The following is a 23,804-nucleotide window of genomic DNA, read 5'->3' on the forward strand; positions in this document are numbered from 1 at the left end:
GGTTTCTCCATGTTCAGCCCCTAGCGCCATCACCCAAAACCCAACTGTACTCTGAGGAAAGACCTGGCAACAACGGGACTTCGGTCCCTCCCTGTCTTTTGAGCCCATCATTGCAAAGTGATAATTTCCATGGAAAAAAATTCTCACCCAGTAAGTGTCTTGGACAAGGCTTGCCCCCCCAGTGTTATGCCTACAGGCTTGGTGAGCAGCATGTGAAGGCCAGATAACATGCTACGGTCTGGCATTGCTCTCCAGCTGGGGTATAACACCTGGCACGAATCTGGGCTGCATGAAGCCCCCATCCCTCCTGCCCCTTTGCCCAGGATCATCTCTCACCTGATGTTGCTTTACACATCTGAGGCATTCTCGTGACCCGGCTGTGCGCCACAAAGGTGCTTTGCGAAGATGTGCTGTACTGGGAGCTGCTGTCCGAGGAAGTGGAGCTTGTGTGCGAGAGGCGGCTGTGCTCCTTGTGGGAGGCCGTGGACCGCTGGTACCAGAGCCGCAGCTCATCTGACACGGCAGTCCTACCCGAGCCTTTCTCGTGGCCCTCCCTGCCCAGAGATGGAGTCCTTATGATTTGGGAGCGGGAGGGGGTGAGCCTGACGGAGTCCACTTCATCCCCGTGCCAGTTCTCCTTAAACATCCCCCCTGCTGTGTAGGAGTTGGAGGTTTTGAATTGTGCTTTCACGCTGTAGTGTCCCTCCTGGTCATTCTCCAGGCTCCGCACTACCACAGGTGTGGAGCTGCCCTCGATGTACAGGGGATATTCTTTGATCCTGTACTGGGAGGAGGGTTGGCTCTGGCTGTGCAGGTAGACGCGGTGGTGCCCCGTCCCATTCCTTGCAGCCAGGTTGGGCATACTCCCTGAATTGGAAGAGACCAGGTTGCCCGCCGATTTGTGCCTTTGCCTCTGCCGCTCTCTGGCTTTCGACGGGGAGTCCTCTGCCAGGGTGGAGTAGTTGGGGTTCATCTGAGCGGGGTAGTAGTGCTCAGAGCTGGAATGGCTGGTGCAGGAAGAGCAGTCGTCCATGGGGTCAGAGCCGTTACTGCTACGAGTCCTTGGGGTGTAGAAATCGGGGCTCCCTGTCTCATTTTCTGAGCCGAGGAGCTTGCCTTGCGACTCCAAACTGGAGCTCCGGTGTCTAAAGTGCTGAGCTAAGCTGTGCAGTCTGGTCGGGCTGATGTCGACTGACCTGCAGGTACCAGGAAAAAAATCCAGGCTGGTAAGTCAACAGGACGAAGCACTCCCCATCCCCTTCTGCACACAAGGCCAGCTTCACAGGCAAGGGACTATGAAGGCACTGAAAACCTGGACCCCTCCAGCACTGCGTGGAGCTTTCAGCTGCAAAGCAACCTGCTTCCCCGCTGCAGGGTTCGGGGTGATTAGGTCCTACTCCTGTCCCTCTCCAGTCTCCTTGGTGGTGGCATTCAGTCTGCAGCACCACGTGGGACATAAACCCTTGCCCAGCCCAATTCCTCTGTCGCTTGCCACCCTGGGAAAGACCCAGTCTGAAGGGCAAAACCTGGGGACTTCAAGCCCCGGCTTTGGTGGTGCGGCCCTGTGGCAGAGCTGTTTGAATCAGCACCATCCCTGTGCTATCAGGTTCACTTCACTCCAGCTCTGCTAATCCCAAGACCTTAGCCTCAACGGTGGTGGGATTCCCTTGCAAGTGGCCTGTGAATGCCCTGCATAGGTACAATCCACCTGGTGTGACACAGACAGACTGCCCATACTTAGCCCAGAATGCAGTGATTTCAATGCCCAGAATTCAATGCCTTTGAAAAAGTCATCTCTGTCAAGCAGCTAAGTTTTACCAGGGCCCAGCCGTGTGTAGCACGTGTAGGACTGTCAGCAGGTAACAGCCCTTCAGGCAACCACCCCGAATCGCAAGTTTTCAAGGCTCGATTCACGGCCAAGTCTGGGTGGTCTCTATTCACCCCAGCTGTTTGGAGAGCTTCAGCCATCCGTTCACAGAGCAGGAAAACCCCACAACGAGTCACACCCCCGCATGATGGATGGCCAAGGCCAGGGCATGCAGCTCATGAATGAGCCACAGACTGAGCAATGGTTGTTTCAAACACCCAAATGGCCCCTACCTGGTCAAGGCCACTTCTCAAGCCCTGTGCCAGGCTCATTTCTCACACAGTTTGGCTCCAGTGTTAACAAACATTGCACTCTTGAAAGGTACTCTCAGCCAAAAACCTGTAACAAACTTAACCCAGGGCCTTAATGCCTTGTATCGCCTCTGCCTGAATCTGATGTGTTGGCATGACTCTTGATTTATGCCGAGCTAAATGATGTTAGCACTACCCCTTAGGGCAGGATACCTAACAGCACACAGCTTTGGCTCAGCTCTGCTTCCCGCAGTGTCCATGGAGTTTGCCACAAGAGCAAAATAGCAATGAAGCCAAACAGTTTGCAGAAATCCTGCTGAAAACTGGAGTCCAGTTGGGCCACAACAAATCACCTCCCTTACACACTTCAGCTCTTTCCTCTGTCAACCCTGGGCTTATTCCACTGCCACCTGGATCCCTGGGTGGATTGCTTTATACAGGCTCTCTCTCCACATAAGATCACACGTGCAAACATTTTATCTATGAGAGAGAATTAACACTACCCAACATTTCGTATCAGACAGGAAACAATATGTTATCTCCAGCTGGATCCACGGAGGAATTTAGCAGTAGTACCACATCCCTTCTAAAAGTGGCACGGGGTTTGTAGGGCCTATAAGCAGTCCCTGAGATGAAAGGTCCCAGTGGAAGAAAAGCTTGATTGCTCTGACAGGGAGACGAGGGGCAGGATCACATTTATCTGAAGTGATTTCAGGATCCCAGTTCAGGAGAGATTCCCCACTGGCAACAGTACTTGAGCCTCTGATGTGAACAGGACCGGTTTGTGTCCTTTCCTGAACGGGGAATTAATTAATATCCTGGGGGAAGGATAAAGCAAAGAATATTTATTTCACAGTAAGCAACGTGAGACCAGAGCTGGGAAGACTTACCGTGTGGAGTGGACGTAGTGCGGACTGCGTACCCGTAGATCCGGCGTCGACGGCATGCTGGACTGGGAGTTCCAGTGGGGAAGGCTCCGGATGGGGCTGTTCTGCAGCGAGCTGCTCCCTCCCGCCTCGGCACAGCTCCCGGTGCTGGGGAACCGCTTGTGACTGCTGCAGAGCAAACACCCTGCTTCAGTTCCCAGGCAGGAATTTGGGGAAGGGGCTCCCATGCCTTTCCAGATCTCAGGCATGTGCCTGTGATCTCATGGGGGTGAGCGGGAGTTGGGTCAGCTGCTGCTCTGAGCTGCATCCCAGAGCTTGTACTTCTGCAGTAGCCGGAGGTCAAGGCCAAGCCCTGTCAAAGCCCTCAGATGATCCACCATCCTTCCTTTCTAAATGTTTTTTAAAATAACATTGAGATACCAAGCAGCAGTCATGTGGCTGCAGCCTGTTTTTGACATGCCTATTGGCCAAAACACCTAAAAGTCTCCTTTTGGTAAGGGACAGCTTTGTAAATTTTGAAAGGGCTTACACCTGTCCCTCCTGAAAGCAGAGGATATCTCTGTGATGGAGCTTCAGGATAGCTGGCTCACCTGGAATGACTGTGTGAGGAGCGTTTCTTGACCTTCTCATAGGGTTCATCCAAGGATGACTCGCTCCACATCTTAGGTTTGATGGGGGACTTGTCATAGTCATTGCGGTGGTAATGCATTTGGCGGAGGCCTTCCAGCGACTGCGGAGGAGGAGGCCTGTTGTGCAACGGTGGCCGGGGAGGGAGTCCTTTGTGTGGGGACTGGAGAGGGGATATTGTACTGGTGACCTGAGAATCCTCTGTGAAGAGAAGAAGGGAGAGAGGTGATGGCTGTGTGATACCTCCAATGGCAGCACAACCCTGGGGGACACCATCACACCTCCAGAGCCTGCTTCCTTACCCCGCTTCCCCTGGTTGCAATCAGGAGCAACCTGAAGACCCGACTTTCAGAAGTGCACCGGCTGACATTCCCATTTTGGGAGGGAATGGTGAGCAAGGGTGTGTGATGCATTAAAACAATTGAAACCTTAAGAGAAAATAAGGGGGCATTCTGGGACTGTCTTTTGAAAGAATTCAGAGCAGTAACTACAGCAATACTCACTGCTCCAAGCCTGATGTCTGACTACAAGTTAGAGTCAGGGGAAACCGCTCTCAGTTTGGAGCGTTTTTGGTACTAGGAATTTTGGGTGGATTATTACACAGAACAGTTCCTCCATTTTGAGTGTCAATCAGGAGTTCACACATCCTTCCCTGTTTCCTTCCTACCCTCTAGAACATATAGCAGCCAACATACCATCCTCGAGAACAAGGGCATCCGACAGGGAGCTGTCTTCACTGGCAATGTTTCCTTCTGAGGGGAAGAAAATATAAAGATGGTCAGATGGTCCCGAGAATTGCAGTGACTGAGTGCTGAACTGCACTGTGATCTTTGTCCACTGAGTCTTAGCCTTAAGCAGTCACCCACATCTTCCTCCTCACATAGCCAAGAGGCAAGATTCCTATAAACAGCTGACTTAGCCCACTCTCAGTCTCAGAGGGCAGAGCTGCAGGCCAGGTCTCTCACTAGCAGGCTGCCTTTCAAGGAGCCGCTAACTCTTTTCAACTAATGGGGATTAAGACTGAGTCACAACGGAGAGCTGAGATCCCCAGAGGATGCAAAATGGCCTGGTGCCATTAGCGAGATTTACATCTCGGGCCTTAAGGACTCTGGGTTTGATCTCTGCCTTCTTAAAATGATCATCCTGTTGCTAACTAAAGGCCCACACTAGGTACCAGTTTTGTGTAATTCAGGGAAACACTTTTGGAGCATCCTCTGTAGCAGCAGGAGAAGCTCTCACGTCCTTGGTGTGCACACGTCTGAGCTGCCTCCCCCATCCCGTGTCCTCAAGGCTGTGTGTCATCCCTGACTGCGGTGCAACTTGGTACCCAGGTCACAAATACAGCAGCCCTAATCTCAGTTCCTGCTACAAAGGCACAGAGAAAAGCTCTGCAAGTCAAAGGGAAAGGGCAAAATCAGCAAGGGAGAAAGAACCACAGCAGAAAGTTAATGGATTTCATGAAATACCAATCAACAACCCAATAAACCATAAAGTGCCCTGAGAATTACATTGTAAAAAAAAAGAAAAAGAAAAAAAAGCATTCGAACACAGCGATAACACTGCTACCACTTTGATTTTACAGATGCCTTTCAGCTAGAGAGCTCACCCCAATCTGCTAACATTAATTACATTTGTACAGCACCACTCCGGAGGAGACATTAACAGAGTGATTTTATAGGTGAACAAAGGAGTCAGTCTGCTTTCCTGACACGCTTATAATCTACAGTGTGACACTGCTTCTTGTGCTGTGAAACAGCACATCCCTAATGCACGGCACGCAGCCCAGACACCCATCTGACAGCAGGCTGGTATGGGAGAGGACAACACAACTGCCAGCACGCGTGGAGTCAGGAGAGGCAAGAGGAAGGAGGGGAAATCTGTGCCTCAAGCCACGAATTTTGCTCCCGGCCCTCCACCTTCAGCAATGCCGTGGGTGCTGAGCCCCACTTACCCTCTATGATCAAGGAGGCTCTCTGGGTTGGCTTCTTTCCAGATTTGATGCGATACTCATTGATGGCATTTTCGATCTCCTGCAGTTTCTTTAGGGCATTCAGGTAGGATGTCTTCCTCTGTTTCTTCAGCTTTTTGCTGACGTTCGGGTCACTCGCCAGGCGCCGGGCAGCCTCTGTGATCTGGGACTGAATGGCAAACTCCCTCTCCAGGCGCTCCAGCTCTGCCTCCTGGGGAAAGGCAAGTGGATTCTGGCTAACACCAAACTCTCCCGGCCCAGCTACGGGGAAGCTCCCCCTGAACCTGGCCAGTGGCCTCCAACCAAGGGTCTCCATCAGCAAAGCATCCATGATCACGATGCTCTCCCCATCTCAGGGCCTCCCTGAGCATACCCATCTCACCTTCATCTGCTCACACAAGTGCCTGGGAGAACAGCTGGTGGAAGGGATGACCCATACAATGAGGACGTGTGCTCCAGCCCTAACCCTGCTGTGCTGTTTGGCTTTTCATGCAGTTCAATATGGCCTTGTTCAACAGTGCTCTACTGCTGACACATTCATCCTTTTACACCTACCTTATGGGTAACACCTGCCTCCTACCCGGTCCTTCTTCCTGTTTCCTATCTTCATATTTGAGCCCCATTTGATATCAGAGCTATGTATTGATGCAAAGCTACTGCTTTAACCTTCTTGACAGGTTTGCTTGGCACCCACCAAACTCTTTGAGGTAAAAAAGCCAAAGATGGGCTAACTCCTCCCTGGTGTATGGCCGTCAAAATCCAGGGGAGAGTATGCGCTGAAGTAATTATGGACTGCTGCAACTGATTGCACCAGAAAATTGTCTCCTCGAGTTAGAAGCCAGGAGGGTGATTTCAGAGCAAGCACTGTGTAATAGCAAGCTTTCTGTATGCCAAAAAGGACTAGTGTCTCCAACGTTAACCCTTGCAGGGTCTCAGCCAAGTTTTTAAATGCAACCAGGTGTACCCTGGAAGCTACCTACCGATTTTTAGTTATCCTCCGAAGTCAAGGGATTTAGGCCAATTTATGCCAATGCAGAAGCTGATATAGAGCTTCCCGGTCTGCACCAGAACCCCAAGCTGTGAAGTACTTGCTAATCTGCAACGGATCTGGCTACCTTCCCCAGCTCGATGGGAGTTTTTGGTGTTAGTCTGCTAGAAAGGGGAACACAGTACATTGTAAATTAGGGAAAAAATGACGAGCTTTTTTACTTCTAGTGAATGGTGGGAGTTCAGATTGTAAGCACTGACAGCCATATATTCATGGAGATCCCCGTTATGCAAATTCAAATCCTTTCTCTTCGTTTAGCAGCGGCGTATGCTGCAAGAGCTGATGCTGTGGGAATTAATCAGGCTGAAGTCATTCTCTGAAGTTTTTATTCCAGGCTTCTGGCTTAAAAAAAAAATCCCTTTGCTGTCAGTGGTGAGTCAGCATTGCCTTAAATCTGTAATTATCATTTCCCTCGCTTTACTGAAGACTGAACCCACCCCCCATCTTTTTAACAGATCCCTTTTTGCTTTGAAGAGTTTATAAGTTCTATCAGCGCCAAACCTATTACAAGTGAATTTGACACCATGGAGTTTTAAGGCCTGGAACCTGGTTCACTGCCTTCTGGCAAAATCCTTCCAAGAGTCAGGAATTATGGACCAGGTAGAGGCGATTACCAAAAATACAATAGGGCCCTTCCCTGCAAGTCTTGCTCTGACAAAGCTTTTACTAAAGGTATGGAGAATTTCATGTGAGCTGTCATTTCAGACCCTCACAGATTCAGTTCTAAAACATTCAGTATATCTTAGAAAAAACATATTCATTTTCCTTCTGGCCATAATTGTCTATTTTCTTCCAGTGAGGCCACTATAAATAAAGCCTCAGAAAATGAGGGCTATCATCTGCCTTCAGGTGGAAGTGCCTTGCTTCAGGTCCTTGGCACAGTTGGTAATATCAGCCCTGGATTTACATGACTGAGGGACTATTTCACTTTTTGTTTTAAATTGAGTTTCTAGTGTTTGCACTTGCTGAAAAGCGCATGAAAATCATTGCTGGCCTCTCTAAATGCTCTCAAACTGGCAGCCAAATAAACACAGCTCAACATCATTCTTCGAGAATAGAAATTTATGTTTTTTCAATACAGTCTTAAAGTTTGACACATGAAAAGGGAGGTAGAGAAAAGCTTAGTCAGCATGTTTGGATTGCTGATGCCAAAAGGCAGAGTGCCTGCAATGGGGAGGAGCTGCTTTACCTTCATGCTCTCCCCACCTAACCCTGCTACTGGAGTAAGGAGATTCCTCACCCGCTGGCCCCAAAAGCTGCCTTGCAGCAGTAAGATCTGGGAAGCTGGAGATCAGGTTATAACTGAGCTGCCAACAGACTTCAGGGGTTTTAGGAGTAACTCAGCTAAGCCGTGCTTCCCTTTGAAAAGCTTAATTAAATGTGCTAGTTCATGAATATTTGACTTTGGTGGAATTCCTCTCCCAGGCTCCATTGAGAACAAAACTAAAGAGCTTCAGCTGTTTATTCTTTCAGCAGAAGGAAAATGCCAACAAAACGACAAACAGTTAATTCCCTGGCTGAACAGAGCCTTAAACCGCACAGTCACACCAGCTTCAGTCTCTCCTCTTACAAAAATAAAAAGGAAACTCAAGACTGGAATATACACAAGTGTCTTGAGACAAATGCGTCTCTGCAGACAATAGCTTTTCTGTGAATCCGGTCCCGCCTTACAGCTGCTGCAGGCCTGTTTTCACAGCCACGGTTCAGGGCACTGACCCAGCACATTGTGGGAGCAAGGGAAGAGAACAAACACTCCCTGGCAAACTTAGAAAAACATAATTCCAGCTCCCCATAGGTAGGGACGAAGGCTCTTTTGTTTAAGGACTGGGGAGCAAAATGCTTTCATCTTGCTATTGCAGGGCTAAGATGGATAATTGTGATGCTCTTCTCCCTGTTAGGGGAGATCTGAATTCGGATTGCTACTGAAGTGGAAAGCAAGTGGCTGTTTGCAATAACAACACAGGGCAGCAGCAGGGCTCAGGTGGCTCAAGGGGCTCCTGATGTGCTCCCTACTCACACAAGTCACTGCACTTGGTCACCAGAGTGCTCGGACTGTCATGGTCCAGTTGGTCACCCAGGCTATTTCTGTTACCTCTAGCAAAGCCAGGGCTGAACTTTGAGGGTTTAACCTTTACTCTGAGTCTGAACCAAGGGCACCAACTCTCTTGCTGCTTCCCTGTTCTGATGGATATTAAAAAAAAAGGCACCGTGATCAACTACAGTCATTTAAAGCAAAAATTACTCTAAGACTGATGGTTCCTATGTGATGCATGTTGGACATCTTAGAGACCCAAGGTGGGGACATGGGGCTGGAAGGGAAGGGCATAGCCTCACCTCTCCCTTAGGCAGGATTTTCTGCTCATCCAGTTTAAAGGCAGTTCCTATTCTTCTCCTTACAATAGGCGGCTCCTCCCCAGGATCTAGGGGGTATTCTCGTGGCAGCTTTCCTGTGAGCTCCTGTAAGCAGAAAATGCTGTTAGTGATCTGGGAAATCCTGCAGCAGAGCAAAGCACAACACTGCTCTTGAACTGTGACCGTAAAATGACAGGCGTTCATTAACAACATACCCAGTTCAGCCAGCTGATAAACATACAGGAGAGCACCCAGCCCTGCAAACTTGTCCCAGGACCTGACATTGAGGGTGGGGAACTTTTCTTTAACCTGTGCATGAATACAGATTTCTATGGCCTGCCCAGGGTAGGTCTGTAGGTGGTGCCCATCCCTAGGGCGTTGGGGCCTGAGGCTGAACAGACTGCAGCACACATGCTTTCATCTCTGCTGCAGGGTGTGCAGGAAAGGAGAGCTTCTATCTGCTGAGCTACTTTTGAGAAGGGGGTGAACAGATCCAAGAGCCTTCACGCAGGATGCAGGTCTGCTGAGTCAGAAAGCCCCACTGGCAACAGCCGTGCAGGTTATGACCCACACAGAGAAACATTCCCACCTGATTCATGATGTGTCTGAGAGGAATGCAGTGAAAATGATCACTAAAAGCAGTGCCTGGTACCTCATTACCTGTCTGATAACACTTCATGTATCAGAGCCCCTTCCAAACCCCGGTGATGTCATGGGCAGCTTCGGAGCGATAGTATATGATGCTTTGTCAGAGTGATGGGGTCATTTGCAAAGATTTGTTCAAAATCTGAAGCAAACCCCACAGAACTGAGGAATATCTGGAACACAGGAAGCAGCAAGTGCCAATATTGATGTTAATGCTGTGGGGTTTTTTTCTCCCTGGACTACACAATACAGCCACACATATCTGAATTGAAGGCATTCAAATGCCTACAGAAAAAGGCAGGAGCCTCACTACGAGCACAGCCCGACTCCTTGTACTCAAAAGTCTCCCTATGAAGGACAAAAGGCTTTTGTGTTCCTTAGCATCAGCCTTGAGAGGATCCAGCTGGCAGAGTAACCTAAATCATCTGAATCCCAAAGAACAGCAGCTGACCTTAATGCAAGTGCGAGTGCGCAGCTCAGGCCCCTGCCTGCCCTGGCCTCTCCCCCGCTCCCTAATGGGGTTTTTCTTTCTTCTCTTTTCAGATCACTAGGAAACAAGGACCTGGCCCTTTCAGATCCTTCCTTTAAGCAGTTCCCAGCAAAATGGGTTTGTAGCACAGCTCTGTGCCGACGTGCACAACCCCCTTTTGCGAGAGGCACTGTTGCAATGTCTCATGAGTCCCATTTTGTGTTGCCCTTCCAGCCCTGTGGGGTTATTTCAGCTTTTCTTCTGTAATGCATTCCTTCTAGTGCAATGTGGCTCTAAGCACTGCATCAAGACACAGATTCCTGTATCCTTTCCCAAGGGAAACAAGGATATTTTCTTTAAAACCCCTAACTTAATATGAAGCAGGGCAGTGGGGAAAGAGTTAATGTCTTCTGTAAAATGCCCAGGATTGGAGCAGAACAAAATTAACGTGGGCTACCATGCTGCCTCCATAAGCTGAAAAGTATTCACAGGCATGGTCCTGAAACGTAATCTAAATTAATAAGTAACTGGAGTGGTGATGGCCCGAAGTAACCTGATGCCACTGTTATGAATGTCTCTGGCCATGCTTATTTGATTATGCCCCCACTTTTAACCCTTTTTTATCCCCCGGTTTGCCGCCTTCTCCCTTTGTTTTGGCTGTTCCCATGCCAAAGCAGAAAGGACGAAGGGCAGCCTGAGAGGAAATACTTCCAACTGGAGGCTGCTGATGGACGAGCTGTAGGGTTGCAAGACAGGGTCAGATTCCAATTGTCCACCAACTGCGTCTCTTGGATCATCTACAGAAAGCACGAACACTTTCTACAAGCTCTTAAGGTGCTGACAGATGGGCTCAGGCCAGCCTTGCTGCAGCACATTAAGGAGATACTGCTCCTTACCACTGGCTCCATGCCCCAGCGGGAGCTTTTGCCTGCATCCCGGTTCCTCGCGAAGTGCCTGAGGCTGCACCACAGAGGGGGCTGGAGTTAAAGTGAAGGCACTGAGCTCCTGCAACTGTGGCACAGGCACATCTTCCCCTGCAAGCATGCTGCTGCAAAGCATTAGCCCTCTGCAGTCAGGCAGTGTTAGCTTAGGGTGGTAAATTCCTCCAGGGCAAGTAGAGCCCTCCAGACCTTGTCCATCAGCCCCGAAGAGCATGTGACTGCTTCCTGCAGATGGTCTTAGCTCTGTACTCGACAGACTTACGAGACTGGATCTGGTCCTGCAACCTTTATCAGCACAAGTTGTTTGCTGAAGTCAACCAGGACTTCTCAGGTCTTAAAGGTTTGCTTGTGTGGAATAAAGGATGGCAACTGGGGCAGCAGAAATTTCTGCTTTCTTTGTCGAGAGGTATTTTCCACAGCTTATTCTTGTTGGCGTTAAAACTATAGACTAATTGAAACAAAGTGCAATGAGAGCTGAATCAGTGACCTATTTCCCCCATTTTTGTCAAAGGCGAGATACACATCAAATATTACGCAACAATTGGAAGATCTCCCACTGTCTCCAGCCAGCTTCCTGTTGTGTTACACATCACGATTTGTTGTTAAATTCAGATTTTCAGGCCTGGTAAACAAAGGAGGATTGCTGAATGACCCAAGTGTATGCTGCTCCTAACCTCCACACACATCTGCAGCAGGGTTGTAATTTCCCCAAACATTAAATTGATCTCTTAACTGGCCTCCTGTGTATTCCAAGAATGAACAGGCAGGTGAGTGGGAAGGTTATGAGATGAGTTCCTGAGCTGTCCTGCATGTCCTGGGATGACCACAGTGGTTCCTCTTCACAAGGTCTGCCACCACACTACCATTCCTCTCCAGCAGCGCCAGAGCTTATTGGATAAAGGGAGTCTACATGAGCAGATGAGACCTTGTGTGCTGTATGTAAGAATGTGCTGGGAGAAGAAAAGCACGTAAGGTCAGGCCTGCTCCGAGAAGAAAGTGTAACAGCCTGGGTTTTTTTTTGCTAACGAAGTCAAAAGCATTTGAGAAGTGATTACCAGTACACAGGACAACCTTCCTATGCAATTTAGGTAGCTGCATATTCCCGCCAGTCAATAAGAAGTCTGGCTGAATGCATCTTAAACACAATTTCAAACAGCAGACGTGGTTGCTGAGCACCCTCCTAGCCCCAAGCCAACTGGGCACCCAGCTGACATGGGGTTCCCTTCTCTGTGGGGGAAATGTCCTGTGACATTGCAATCTGGAGTTGAAACAGCTGGACCTTCCTGAGGCCTTTGCACAATGGGCTTTGCAGGAGGTGACTATGGAAGGAATCTCTTCTCCTGACTCCACACCACCTCCAAACAATGAGCATGCTATAACAATGCAAGCAACACAGTGTTATGGGTTATAAAATGTCCATTGCCTACCGCTTCTCGGAGACACAGTTTCTTTAGTTCTTCCAAGCGTTGGCGCAGTGTCTCTTCTAAAGCTTCTTGCCTGGATTTCAGTGCAGCCAGCATGTCTTTCTTGGCAGACTGAGAACTGTCTGACTCTTGGGAACCTATCAATAAACAATGATTTCACTAGGCCAGCTGACAGCATAATACATACACATCTGGAGTGCTTGTAATTTTACTAAAGCCTGGATGCAGTCCTTTGAAAAAGAAATCAGACTATGACATGAAGCAGGTGTTACCCAGTCATGTTTGTTTACAGCAAATTCTTAGTGTTTAAGCTAACAGAGATTGGACAGTGGGGCACATGAAGACATTTGTAATCATTATCCAGAAAAATAAAAGCAACAAAATTATTCATGTAAAGATCCTAGAAAAAAAAGACATACTGTTCCCATGAAAGTTCCCAATGGCAAATAACAGTACAGTTTATGAAGCCCTGGAGATGCATTTTTGGGAAATTAAGCCTAGGAGAAACCATTTGACAATACAGCCTACTTCTTAAGAACCACAATTATCCTAGTAGCCAACATTTAATTCAATCCACTTACAGTGCCTGTTTTATGAAAAAACGTAATGGAACAAAATTACCTAGCAAGATTCCTCTAAAACACACCAAAACAACAATAACCCATAGGTCCTTCTGGGATAGTAGCTGTTTCTTGTGAAGACGTAGGTCAAGATATTTAAACTGGATGTCCAAATGGCTTGACTTTTCAAGTGGCAATTACCCAGCAACTTCCACTGAAGTAAGTCCATGCATTAAGTCAGACTTTGTTGCTCAGATGTCATGACAGCATTTGTAACTTCAGCTCTTTAGGGGAACTTATTGATGGGGTTCCTGATTTTATTTTGGTTTGGGATGGTGCATCAATTGCTATCCAAGACCTAGCATCTCAAAGAAGGGGTGATGCTGGTTGCATCCATTTTTGGGTCCCTGACTTGAGCAGCTGATTTTTCAGGATGTGCTTAGCAGTTCACTCTCTTTAATGCACCTCTAGGCTCAGGGATGAGTTTTTAGAGAAGTCACTACTTCCCACCGAACACCTTGTTTGCATAAGCCAAGTGCATCCTTTCATCACAGAGTAAGGACACAAAGGTTATGGCCGTACTGTGAGACAAAAAGCAAGCTCAAGAAGGGGTAAATGCCATCTCTACATGCTTTTCACTCATATTACTGGTTGTTGTTTAGCTACAGCTGTAGTTCAAAGCATCCACCTTAGGTTTACAGAAAGCTGAGTTCTGGTATCTGTGGTGGATTCAGCAGGAGCGTCCCATGTATGTCCACAGATGACACTGACAGCTACAGCTCCACACACTCTAAAGCTCTGCCCCACACACAGCTCTGGAGCTCAGCCTAAGTCTGCATCTGATCCCTTTTTAATAAACTCCATAGTGGGTCTTGAGTCGGGCTGAACAGACAGGGCTGCTGTTGCCTCAACAGAAGTGTCGAGGTGATCTAAGTATCTGAGATGTCTTCCATGGGGTGGCAGATATGACCCAGGACCCTGTGAGACCCACAGTCTTTTGGATAGGCAGTGGGATACTCTAACCCACCGAAAATGGCACTGGACACCTACGTTTAGACAGCTGGATTGTGCCTAGTGCTTTGTAGGGACTTCTTGTGGGGTACTGTAGGTTTATGCCTGCAGAAAAACCTTTGACTTGGCAATGCTTTCAAGGGGGTTCACTCCTAGTCCTTAGAGGGTCCTCAGTGGTCTCAGCACCCGCTGTCCCAGGGTGATTCTGGGGGGCTCCCCTGCCCCTCTAGGGCAATGGTACAGAGAAAGTAGACCTTTATTACCTGTAGGAGTCAGATACAACAGGATGCTACATGGAGTTTTCTGTGCATCTGTAGGATGGGGGTGAGAGGGGCCTTCTAGATACATTTGCAGCTTGGCCTCCAAGCATACAGTGAGGACACTTAGCCCAAGGAGGTTGAAAATGTTGCTGCCATTTCAGAGAGCTCTGGAAGGAACCTGGGAACAACTCTTTGTTTTGGCAGCAAAACAAGAGTGAAATTTGTGCTTTCAGCTTCATCTTTCATTGCTACTATTCCAGCAGACCGTTAAAGTTAAACTGAAAGAGGATTGAGGCAACCCATGCCATAAAATAGTTCTGCATTGGCCCAGGGGAAGCAGAGAATCTCACAGATCTTTTCCACCACTATTTCTGCAGTTTTTATACAGGAAGACAGCTGGCACTTATTCTGTGAAGCACCACCCCCATTTGTTACACCTTTTATTGGGCTGTCCTGGAGTGGGGGAGGTGGAAAAAGGGCTCTCTAAAGGTCAGTCAGGTTGAGTATCCTCAGATAAAGGAGGACAGCCTCATGGTAAGATGTTTGTTTAGTTGCTGTAGTCATCCTCATTTCATTTGGGTTTGCCCTCACAGAGCAACAAAACTCAATTCTACAAACACATCTGTGCTGCAGGAACTTGATGGGATCTTCTACAGGAGCCTTGTATTTGCACTGGCAGGAAAAGCCCACTCTAGTGTTTAGTAAATTCTTAATAGTAACCCTGGTGAGCAGTTACTAGCAAAAACTGAACTGCTGAATTTCTTCACTGAATTGCCAACAAACCGCTGAGTCCCGGTAAAAAGTTGCTCATGATTCCAGCAGATGTTTCAACCCTTTTTTTTTTTTCTTTTAGGATAACTTCAATGACCTACATTTTCCTTTCAACTGCTCTTCCCCTTTCCTTCCTCTCTCTGCTCCCTACCTCCACACCAGCCTCAGATTTATTTTCAAAAGCTATTCGTTTTTGCGCTGCGGGTTGCCACAGCAGCTACATAGATGCTGAAACATTTAAAAGCATATGAATAGCCTAAACCCTGACTAGATGCCTAAGCTGGTTCGGGGTGTGCCAACAAGAAGGAAACAAACGGCTTCTGGCTGAGCTGGTATGGATCCAAATCAAGCACAGACAGTTCACAGCATTTGCTCCAGCTGTGCTCACCCTGTGTGAGGACCACGCTGGTCTCAACCCTGATGCGGTCAGTGGCAGTGTCTACTGAGTGCACATTTTGCCACCTTTTTCATCCCTCCCAGAAAGTAAAGGAATTAGGGCAGATCTGGAAGTGCATTGTCACATTCCGAGTTAAGCAATGGGATTACTGCTGAAACCAAAGTCGACCACTCCTTGGCACTAATGAACCAGTTCAAATCAACCTTTTCCAATTGAGTCCTCGTATCACAAACTCTTCTAGCGTAGTGAGGGTTCAAAGGCCAGGGGACAGGGTACCCAGTTCATGGCTTGTGATGCTGAATATTTTAGCTTGACCATACCTGACTTGGATGATCCCTTGGGCATACTGCAGGACTTATTTCTTCAGACCTTCCTGGTTTCTCCTTCAGAAACTGTTCTATTATAGCTGTTTTGGGTTTTTTTGTTTAATTTAAAAGCTGAACTATTTTGGGGGGTATTATTAGATTTTTATGGGTTGGATTCTCTGCTTGTTCTCACAGGTGAAAAGCAAATGGAGACTTGATCAGTCAAGAGAATCACACCCATGTGAGATGCTTGTAAAGGAGCGGAGAACAGTGCTTTGTATTGCTGGGGTGCCTACAGCTTGCATTAGAGGCTCTTTATTTATAAATATGTATTAATCCAGCCTCAAGCAAGGCTGTGACCACAGACCCACTTCTAAACCCAGTGGCAATTGACCCAAAAATGTCAGAACAAATCAAAAGACCATAAAAACAACCAAAGAAATAATCAAAGACCGGCACAAACCAAACCAATCAAGCAGATACTACCTTAAATCAGCCTTATTAAATATGATGCTCACTGAGTCACGGCTGCCCAGTGCCTTCCAAAGGGGATCATCAACAGAGAAAAATCAGTCCTGAAAGATCAGTCCTAACACGAGAGACTCCTACTGCGACAGAAACGGTTGACTGGGAGGCTTTCTCAGGTATTTTATCTCCCACAATTAGGGCTAATTCCTAATGCAGTAAACCAGAGAAATGTTGCTGAAATATGTAATCTCCCTGTATAGCTTTTGAACCTTTCGGTGAAAATTATTATTTAGCCTCCTGCCCATTTGCTGTGCAAAGATTTACCAAACTCTGCATTTTAACACACACTTCTGCAGAACCATTTAATGTCCCTAAAAGAAAAAGGGTTGTGAAAACACACCGGGTAGCAAGCACAGGGCCATCTCTTTGGTGGGCACCAGGAACCTGCTGAATTTGGGCCTGTTTTTATAGCTGATGCTGCTGGTTTAATTTCAAAGCCAAGGCAATCGTACATGCCCTTTCCTCCTTAGCATACAGGACGGGACGCAGGTCTTGGTGACCTGAACATCCGCTTAATACCCTATTAGTGTGTGGATACACTACTCATCTTCTGATACCCACTTGGCCTCTCCAGGCAATTTCTTCATCCACTGACATTCAGGAGAACACAAGCTGTGAAACGGAGGGAGAACATGATCCTCCCTGCCCAACTCACTCCTCCAGCAGAATTCATGGCTGAGCTTCTTCACCAGTGCTAACAGGCTGGTTTCTGATCACTCCAATACCAGTGATGTCAGGACAGTCTTGGTGATGTTGATGGGGACATGAAGCAAGTGAGTCACACCCCCAAAGGATCTGACCAAGGCGATGTGCTGTGCCTGTGCAGATCTGCAGGGGCTCCTGGCTACCAGGTGTCGGCTCCAAGACAAGCTTTGTTTTAAAGCTTGTCAAAGAGACGAGACCAGCAACATGAGCCACCGTTTTGAAGAGGAAAGCCCTACCAGTGACTTACTGTTTGTTCCCATTTCCTCCACCTATTTTAGTGGAGTGGAGTCAGCTTGGAAAAGGGATAAATGAGAAAGATGAAAATAAGCAGGGAGGATAGATGGGATGCTGAAGAGCAGAGGGAGCCAAGGCTTGGTGCTAGCATCTGTGAGGGGAAAGGAGATGCAACAAGGCAGCTGAGCAGTGGTGAGGCAAGAGCATCCAGGCATCTCTTCTCTTTCTCATTTTGTGAGTCTCCCGCTCCAGGAAAAACACACCTAAATATGGCAAACCCTTCATGCTACATCCGGCTGCTGGCTCCAGCTCGCTGGCGTTTGGTTGAGGTCCCCATGGAAGGCTGTCCCCCGAGCAGGGAGGGGAGGTCCCCCTACGCTTGCTCCGTGCCAGAGCCTGGGATGACTCACCGCGCCAGGATGTCAGCGCACAACAGCCAGCAACCTCAGACAGCTGCTATCTCTTGTCTCTGCCAGACAAATAGGATATCCTCCGCGGCGCGCGGGAGCCCAGCTGGAGCTGCTCCACACAGGATGCGCTCAGATATCCTGTGGGTGACTCGTCTTTGCGAGCCCCCGCGCTCGCGGGCCTTGCCGGAGGCCGTGCGGGTGCTGTTTATCCGCTCCAACACCCGCTGGGGCGGTCCAGCTGGGAGGCTGCCCCACCAGATGGAGCAGCGGGGGCTGGGGAACTGGCTGGCTGGGCTCTGTCGTGGCATTTTCAAACGTAAACAGGCCCCTACACAGGAAACCTCCACCGCTGATGAAGGAACAGGGCTCAGGGGGCCGGAGGCTCCTCGAACATGTCTGCAGAGCTAAAGCAGAGGTGCTCCTCTGTGGTCTCTCCTCTGCCCACTGAGATGAAGGTGGTGGTCTGGGGTTCAGTCCAACAATAACCCAGCAATAACAGGACTCCTCACTAGTCAGGAGCCTGGCAGAGCTCTTAGGGCACAGACTGAAGAAAAAATCTGTCTTAGACCTAACCTGATTTTGCTCCAATAATTATCTCTGCTGGCTTTGATTAGGGTTCATGCCAGTGTGAAAGCAGAGCTTTTATTCCTGGGCAAATCTTGCCCCAGATGTCCAGGGATGACCCAGAGATCCTGAGCAGAAGATCCTTGAGCTAAATCCCAGCAGCCCACCGTTTTGGGGGCCCTCTTCAGAGCCAAAACGAAGACAAAAATTAAAGAGCGAGCTTGTCAGAAATGGACTTGGGAGCATCAAGTATCAAACTTACAACTCTGCAGTGGACACAGACTGAGATCGAGGGCCTGGGAAACATGGAGGAGCTTAGGCTTTGGCCCTGAATTGCTGTGACCATGGGGAAGTCACTGCTCCAGTATAAGAATCCATCTACCCTCTGCTGTGTCTTGAGACTGTAAGTGATGTGGGGCAGCGACTGTCTTGCACTGCACAGCAGGATCTTGGCCAGACAGTGTGACAGCTGGAAGCAACAACAAATATTTCCTTGCAGCCTTGCTGCAATCCCAGGGGAGACATGCCAGCTTCAGCATGCTCCTCGTGGCACTGATGATAGTCCCTTCAGTGAGGAGGAGTGAGATGGAGAGAGGAAATGGCTACAAGTAATTTCCAGGAAAAAAGGACTGAGAACAGTAGGGAAGTGGGGGCAAACAGAGATTCAGTCCTGCCCTTGTGACTTCGAGTCACTCGGGGTATTTATAGCCTGGAAATCTGCTGTGGCCACTTAATCATTTGCACTTATTCTCTCTAGTGCACAGGCTGTACCGCGATAACCCATCATTGTTGTGATTGTGTGCCGACAATCTTCGGCACAATGGGAGGAAACGCAAAGGCTGGGACGGAACCAGTGACTGTGCCCGGCGGGACAAGCGGCGAATGCCCCCTCCCATCCAGTGGGACAGGGCTGGATCACCTCAGCCAGCCGACCTCGAGGGAAGGAGCTCTTGGAGCAGAAGGGTCTGGGTGACTGTGTGGAAGCAATCCAGGGTCTCCAATTCCCTGGTATCTGTCCTCCTCTGCCAGACATCTTCTCTCTATACTTCCTTGTAGCTGCTTGTAGCTGCTGGAAGGCACAGAGCAGCAGCAAATCCCACAGCTCTCCACAGCATTTTGTGGAGAGCCCTGTCCTCACAGCTGGTAGGACCTAAAGGCAGCTCTGAACACAGGAACCTGGAGGGAGCCACGCTCGCCTGGCCCACCAGCAGCACCTCAACTGAAAAAGAGGTTCACACAGTCCTACGTAGGCGTCCAGGTAGACCGATCCACCTACCCAGGCCTGAAGAAATGACTCACCTGGTCAATGAACTTTGCACGAGTGTAGTCACTAGTGCAATTCTGCTGAGTCTGAAAACCCCACCCTCAGCCAGAAGGGATTTGAGCAGGGAGCAAAAAACCATACAGAAATAAAAGCATGGGCAGCTCGCAGTTTGGTATTTCCATCCACGTAACCCTGATAGGTGCTGGCCCTACAGAAGCTTTTCTGGACCTGCTTTTCTGCTGGCTTTCACCTGGCTACTGCTCCCCAGTGTGAGAGCAGAAGCAGACCCCCATGTTTTTTTCCAGGAAGGTGAAAAGTCAGTGTATTAACATGAAAACAGGATTACTACCAAGTAGCTCTCACAAACTTGGGAATGGTGCCCAGGAGGCTGAGATCTTGGAAAGACCTTAAGAACTTCCTTAGGGTACTTAACGTTATTTACTTTCCAGCAGGAGAGCTGGAAAAAATGCCAAACAAAGAGCTCCAACAACCCAACACCAGTCCGGGAGCTGCTCAGCTATTGCAACTCCCTAAGCGATGGGAGGCACAGACGGTGGATTGTATACTTCCTCAGGAACACCTAAGGAGCAGAAAGGCATCTCTGTTTGCAGGCAAGGCAAGGAACTGCACAGCAGGCTGCTCTGGAGCTCTGTAAGCACTGCACATTTTAACCCCTCGCTGGACATTTTCCAGGCAGGAGAGGGTGGCTTTTAAGAGACATGAAGGATACAGTGATTCAAAGCTCATCTACTACACCAGTGTAGGTTCAGTTTTAAAGCATGTGTATTCTTAGATGGACTCTTGTCAAGCATGAGAAGGTTATTCTCTGGTGTTACACATCTCAAAACAATGGATTTCGATAACTTGACGTGACACTTAACAGAGGGCATTTAATTGACTGGAACTGTTAATTATAGTGATACCAGCAACTTTGCCCTCCTGAAGAGCTTCTCACCTGAGCAGCTTCAAGCTCTTCGCAAACTGTCAATCCTTGCTTTGCTCCTGGAGTGATGTTTAGCACTGATTTACACACAGCTTGCCCCGTTCAGACTGACAGAAGAGTTTCAAAGAAATACAGACAAGTTCCTGACTCCTCTTCCCTGGTCCTTCTCTTTCGATGCTCTAGCTCTTCTCTGTGTCAACTTCTGTTGGGTTTCTTTCACAGATTATGTCTTCCTCATAACAGGAAGGTGCTCTAAGCCACAAAGAGAAACCTCTAGGTCCCCACACTAGTATGGTGGAGGGTGCTAGGGAATAGCTCTTTGGAGCCTGGGACACCAGGCAAATTCCAGCAACAGAGAGGCAAAGCAGATGGGCACTCTGCGAAGAAGCCACCCTGCCTGATGTCCCTGCTGAAGGACATCACCAATTCCCAGCCTCCATTTCCCTAGTGAGCTGCACTGGCTGACTGCTTCCTCACTGCTGGCTGAGGGCTCCTTCACAAACACATCTGCCTAGGGATGAGCTGGGTGCCAAGGGGTGGTTATGGTAGAAACTGTGAAGAGAGACCAAGTCTCAGCTGGAAAGTGAGAGGTTGGAGTTGACATCCTGGGGCCAAAGAGGAAACGAGCAGCGGTAATGACAGAGGGGGAGGCTGCTGCCTGTGCTGTTTGTGGGGCAACGTGCTGAGAGATGGACTGACACCTGGACAGACAGAAAGGCTAAAGGGAAGTGACTTTCATTTCTGCAGTGCAGCTTCTGGCTGCTTCCCATTATACCATGGCCATGGCCCTTCCCACCATATTCTCTCCAGTTACAGGATAAAGGACCTACCTGATGACAGAAGACTCCCGCTGCTGCCGCTGATAATTTTGCCTTTACTCCCCATGTTGGCCAGCTTTGAGGTCTTGAGCGTTCCAGTTTCAGTCAGGTCAATTGCAATCTCACTCAGGCTTCTTGCAGCATGAATCTTGGACTGGACATGGACACAGGAGTTAGTAATGATCTAGCGCTTCTTTAAAGCTCACAGAAGGAAAAAGTCCTTTTGCTGTGGCAGGAAACAGGCCTCCACAGCAAACTTGGATTATTTTACAAGAATAGAAGCAATCCGGCACGGTATTCACTGCTGCACTTTTTACATTCTTAAGTGGGTACAATTCTGGCATTGCTTCCTGTTGTTTGTTATTTTCTCTGCTTTGCCATGCACATTTTTCCCTCTTAAACAAACTATGTATGGAGTCACTGTGTAACCACATACAATAAGAAACCTTCAGAAATGCTAACATAATAAACTGCAAAGCCTGAAGGCTAAAGACCATCTCTAGCATCTAAAGGAAGCCAGGAGGGGCCTTTCCAAATCTGCAATGAGCTTTGGACCAAGACACAGTGAGGACATGGCTTAAATGGGCTGTCATGAGAAGCTGGAAGAAAATACTGGCAGGAAAACACATTCAGGTTATGGTCCAGACTAACAAGCCAATGCCCCTACTGTGAAGGACCTCTTCAAAGCATTAACATTACTCCAGCAAGAAACAACAGCCGGTCCCAGCTCAGTAACTGGCCACACTAGGGCAAGGAGTCAGCCACTGCACACCACCAAATGTCAACAATCTAGGCACCTCCAGGGGAAAGTAAACGTGCATACTGTGTAAACCTATAGAATAAGAAAATACTCAGGAAAACACATTCAGGTTATCGTCCAGACTAACAAGCCACATGCAATGCCCCTACTGTGAAGGACCTCTTCAAAGCATTAACATTACTCCAGCAAGAAACAACAGCCGGTCCCAGCTCAGTAACTAACTGGCCACACTAGGGCAAGGAGTCAGCCACTGCACACCACCAAATGTCAACAATCTAGGCACCTCCAGGGGAAAGTAAACGTGCATACTGTGTAAACCTATAGAATAGAATAGAATAGAATAGAATAGAATATTGTATTATATTTCAGTTGGAAGGGACCTCCAATGATCATCTAGTCCTCCTCCTATCTTAGGAGGGAATGACTTGACTTCCTAAGATGACATCCTTTCTCCATTGGTTATGGAAGGACTTGAGACAACAAGATGCCCAGAAAGTTCAGGTGAGATAACTCCAGAACTTTCTCTTCGTTGAGCAGTGAGCTCAGTTGTGGTTATGTCCACAGAGCCAACAAAGGCACAAAATGTTCAGGGCAGGGGGGTTAGCAGCACTGAGCAATGAAATGAGCACGGTGGCTGCTTGCAGGGTTGGGCTAACTCAGTCCTAGTGGCTGCCTTGCCTCTGCAATACAAACCCCACTGTTAGTACCTCACCATCTATCTCCAGTCCATTCTCCTAGCAGCCTCTAGCAGGTGCTTAACATGAACAAGAAGATCAAGAACATTGATCAAAGTTGCTGGGGATGGCCCTTCAGTTATATCCCTAGCACTACCGGGAAGAATAACCCTACATATGAGGGTGTCTTGGGTGGCCACAAGAATTTTTCAGTCTTTTTCGTGACCAGTACAGCCTTAGGATCGGATCCCCTTAAAATAGCAACTGCCACATCAGAACAACCCCAAAGCCTCTCTAGTCCTCTATCTCATTTCTGACTGGGGTCATCTCCAGGCACTTCAGAAAAAAAATACAGAAACTTTTCATTAAGCCATTGTGGAATAATCTGTCCACATGGAAAATTTCCTCCTGCCTCTTCTGAACTAATGCTTATGCTCTGAGCTCTATTTTATGTATTGGTTGTTGAATTCACTACAGGTAACAAGCCATGCTAACAAGGAGGAAACTGACAACCAGGAAGAAGCTAGCTGTCTGTAACATGGTACACAAAGATGACTGCTATTTCATCTCTGAACTGGAAGTTGGCTTCTTGCTCGCTGACTCTCATGTGAGCTCCTCAGTCATGGATGGAGGGAGCTTGGAGCTCAGCCCATCGCCCAAATCTCGCAAGTCCTGTGCTGCTGAGCTTCAATTAGCCTGGCCTCACAGGGCCACTGACCTGCAATTTTTATTTCTCAGAACCCAGAAAGTTGTTGGGACATTGTGCCGAGGCTCTCCAGCCGCACAAAGACTTACGTTCAACAGGATGGTGAAACCCCAGTTCACCTGAGCATTCACCTCTGCACCTCCTCAAGGCCAGAAGAGACTCTCGGCCCTAGTCATACAGTTCAGGTGATGGGCACATCATTACAGTGCTAACAAATCAGAAGCTGATTGACATTCACGTACCAGGGTGTGATCTGTTCCCACCAGAACTAACACGAGATGAGACTACAAGGAATGCTTGCCAAGACGGGATTTTCAGTGTTATTTCACATCCTCAGGAAGCAGAAATCATTTTAACAAGAACTAAGGCTGAACTGGTGGCTGAATGCTCACCACGCTGAGCTTCACTCTTAGC

The 23,804-nt window shown here is 48.4% G+C and overlaps 1 protein-coding gene across 1 annotated transcript in view; it reads right to left on the minus strand.

Moving 5' to 3' along the window:
- The window catches only part of FRMD4A (FERM domain containing 4A), a 39,006-nt gene that overhangs the window by 10,420 nt on the left and 4,782 nt on the right, over positions 1–23,804 (minus strand). The window contains exons 2-9 of the mRNA XM_019473713.1: positions 21,263–21,404; positions 12,484–12,617; positions 8,984–9,106; positions 5,584–5,812; positions 4,328–4,384; positions 3,596–3,833; positions 3,009–3,173; positions 337–1,196 (exon numbers count right to left, since the gene is read on the minus strand). Of these exons, the coding sequence (XP_019329258.1) occupies positions 337–1,196; positions 3,009–3,173; positions 3,596–3,833; positions 4,328–4,384; positions 5,584–5,812; positions 8,984–9,106; positions 12,484–12,617; positions 21,263–21,404 (1,948 nt within the window). The remainder of the gene's footprint in view (positions 1–336; positions 1,197–3,008; positions 3,174–3,595; positions 3,834–4,327; positions 4,385–5,583; positions 5,813–8,983; positions 9,107–12,483; positions 12,618–21,262; positions 21,405–23,804) is intronic.

Source organism: Aptenodytes forsteri, unplaced genomic scaffold (genome assembly GCF_000699145.1).
Source record: "Aptenodytes forsteri isolate BGI_AS27 unplaced genomic scaffold, ASM69914v1 Scaffold87, whole genome shotgun sequence".
NCBI classification, from domain to species: Eukaryota; Metazoa; Chordata; class Aves; order Sphenisciformes; family Spheniscidae; genus Aptenodytes; species Aptenodytes forsteri.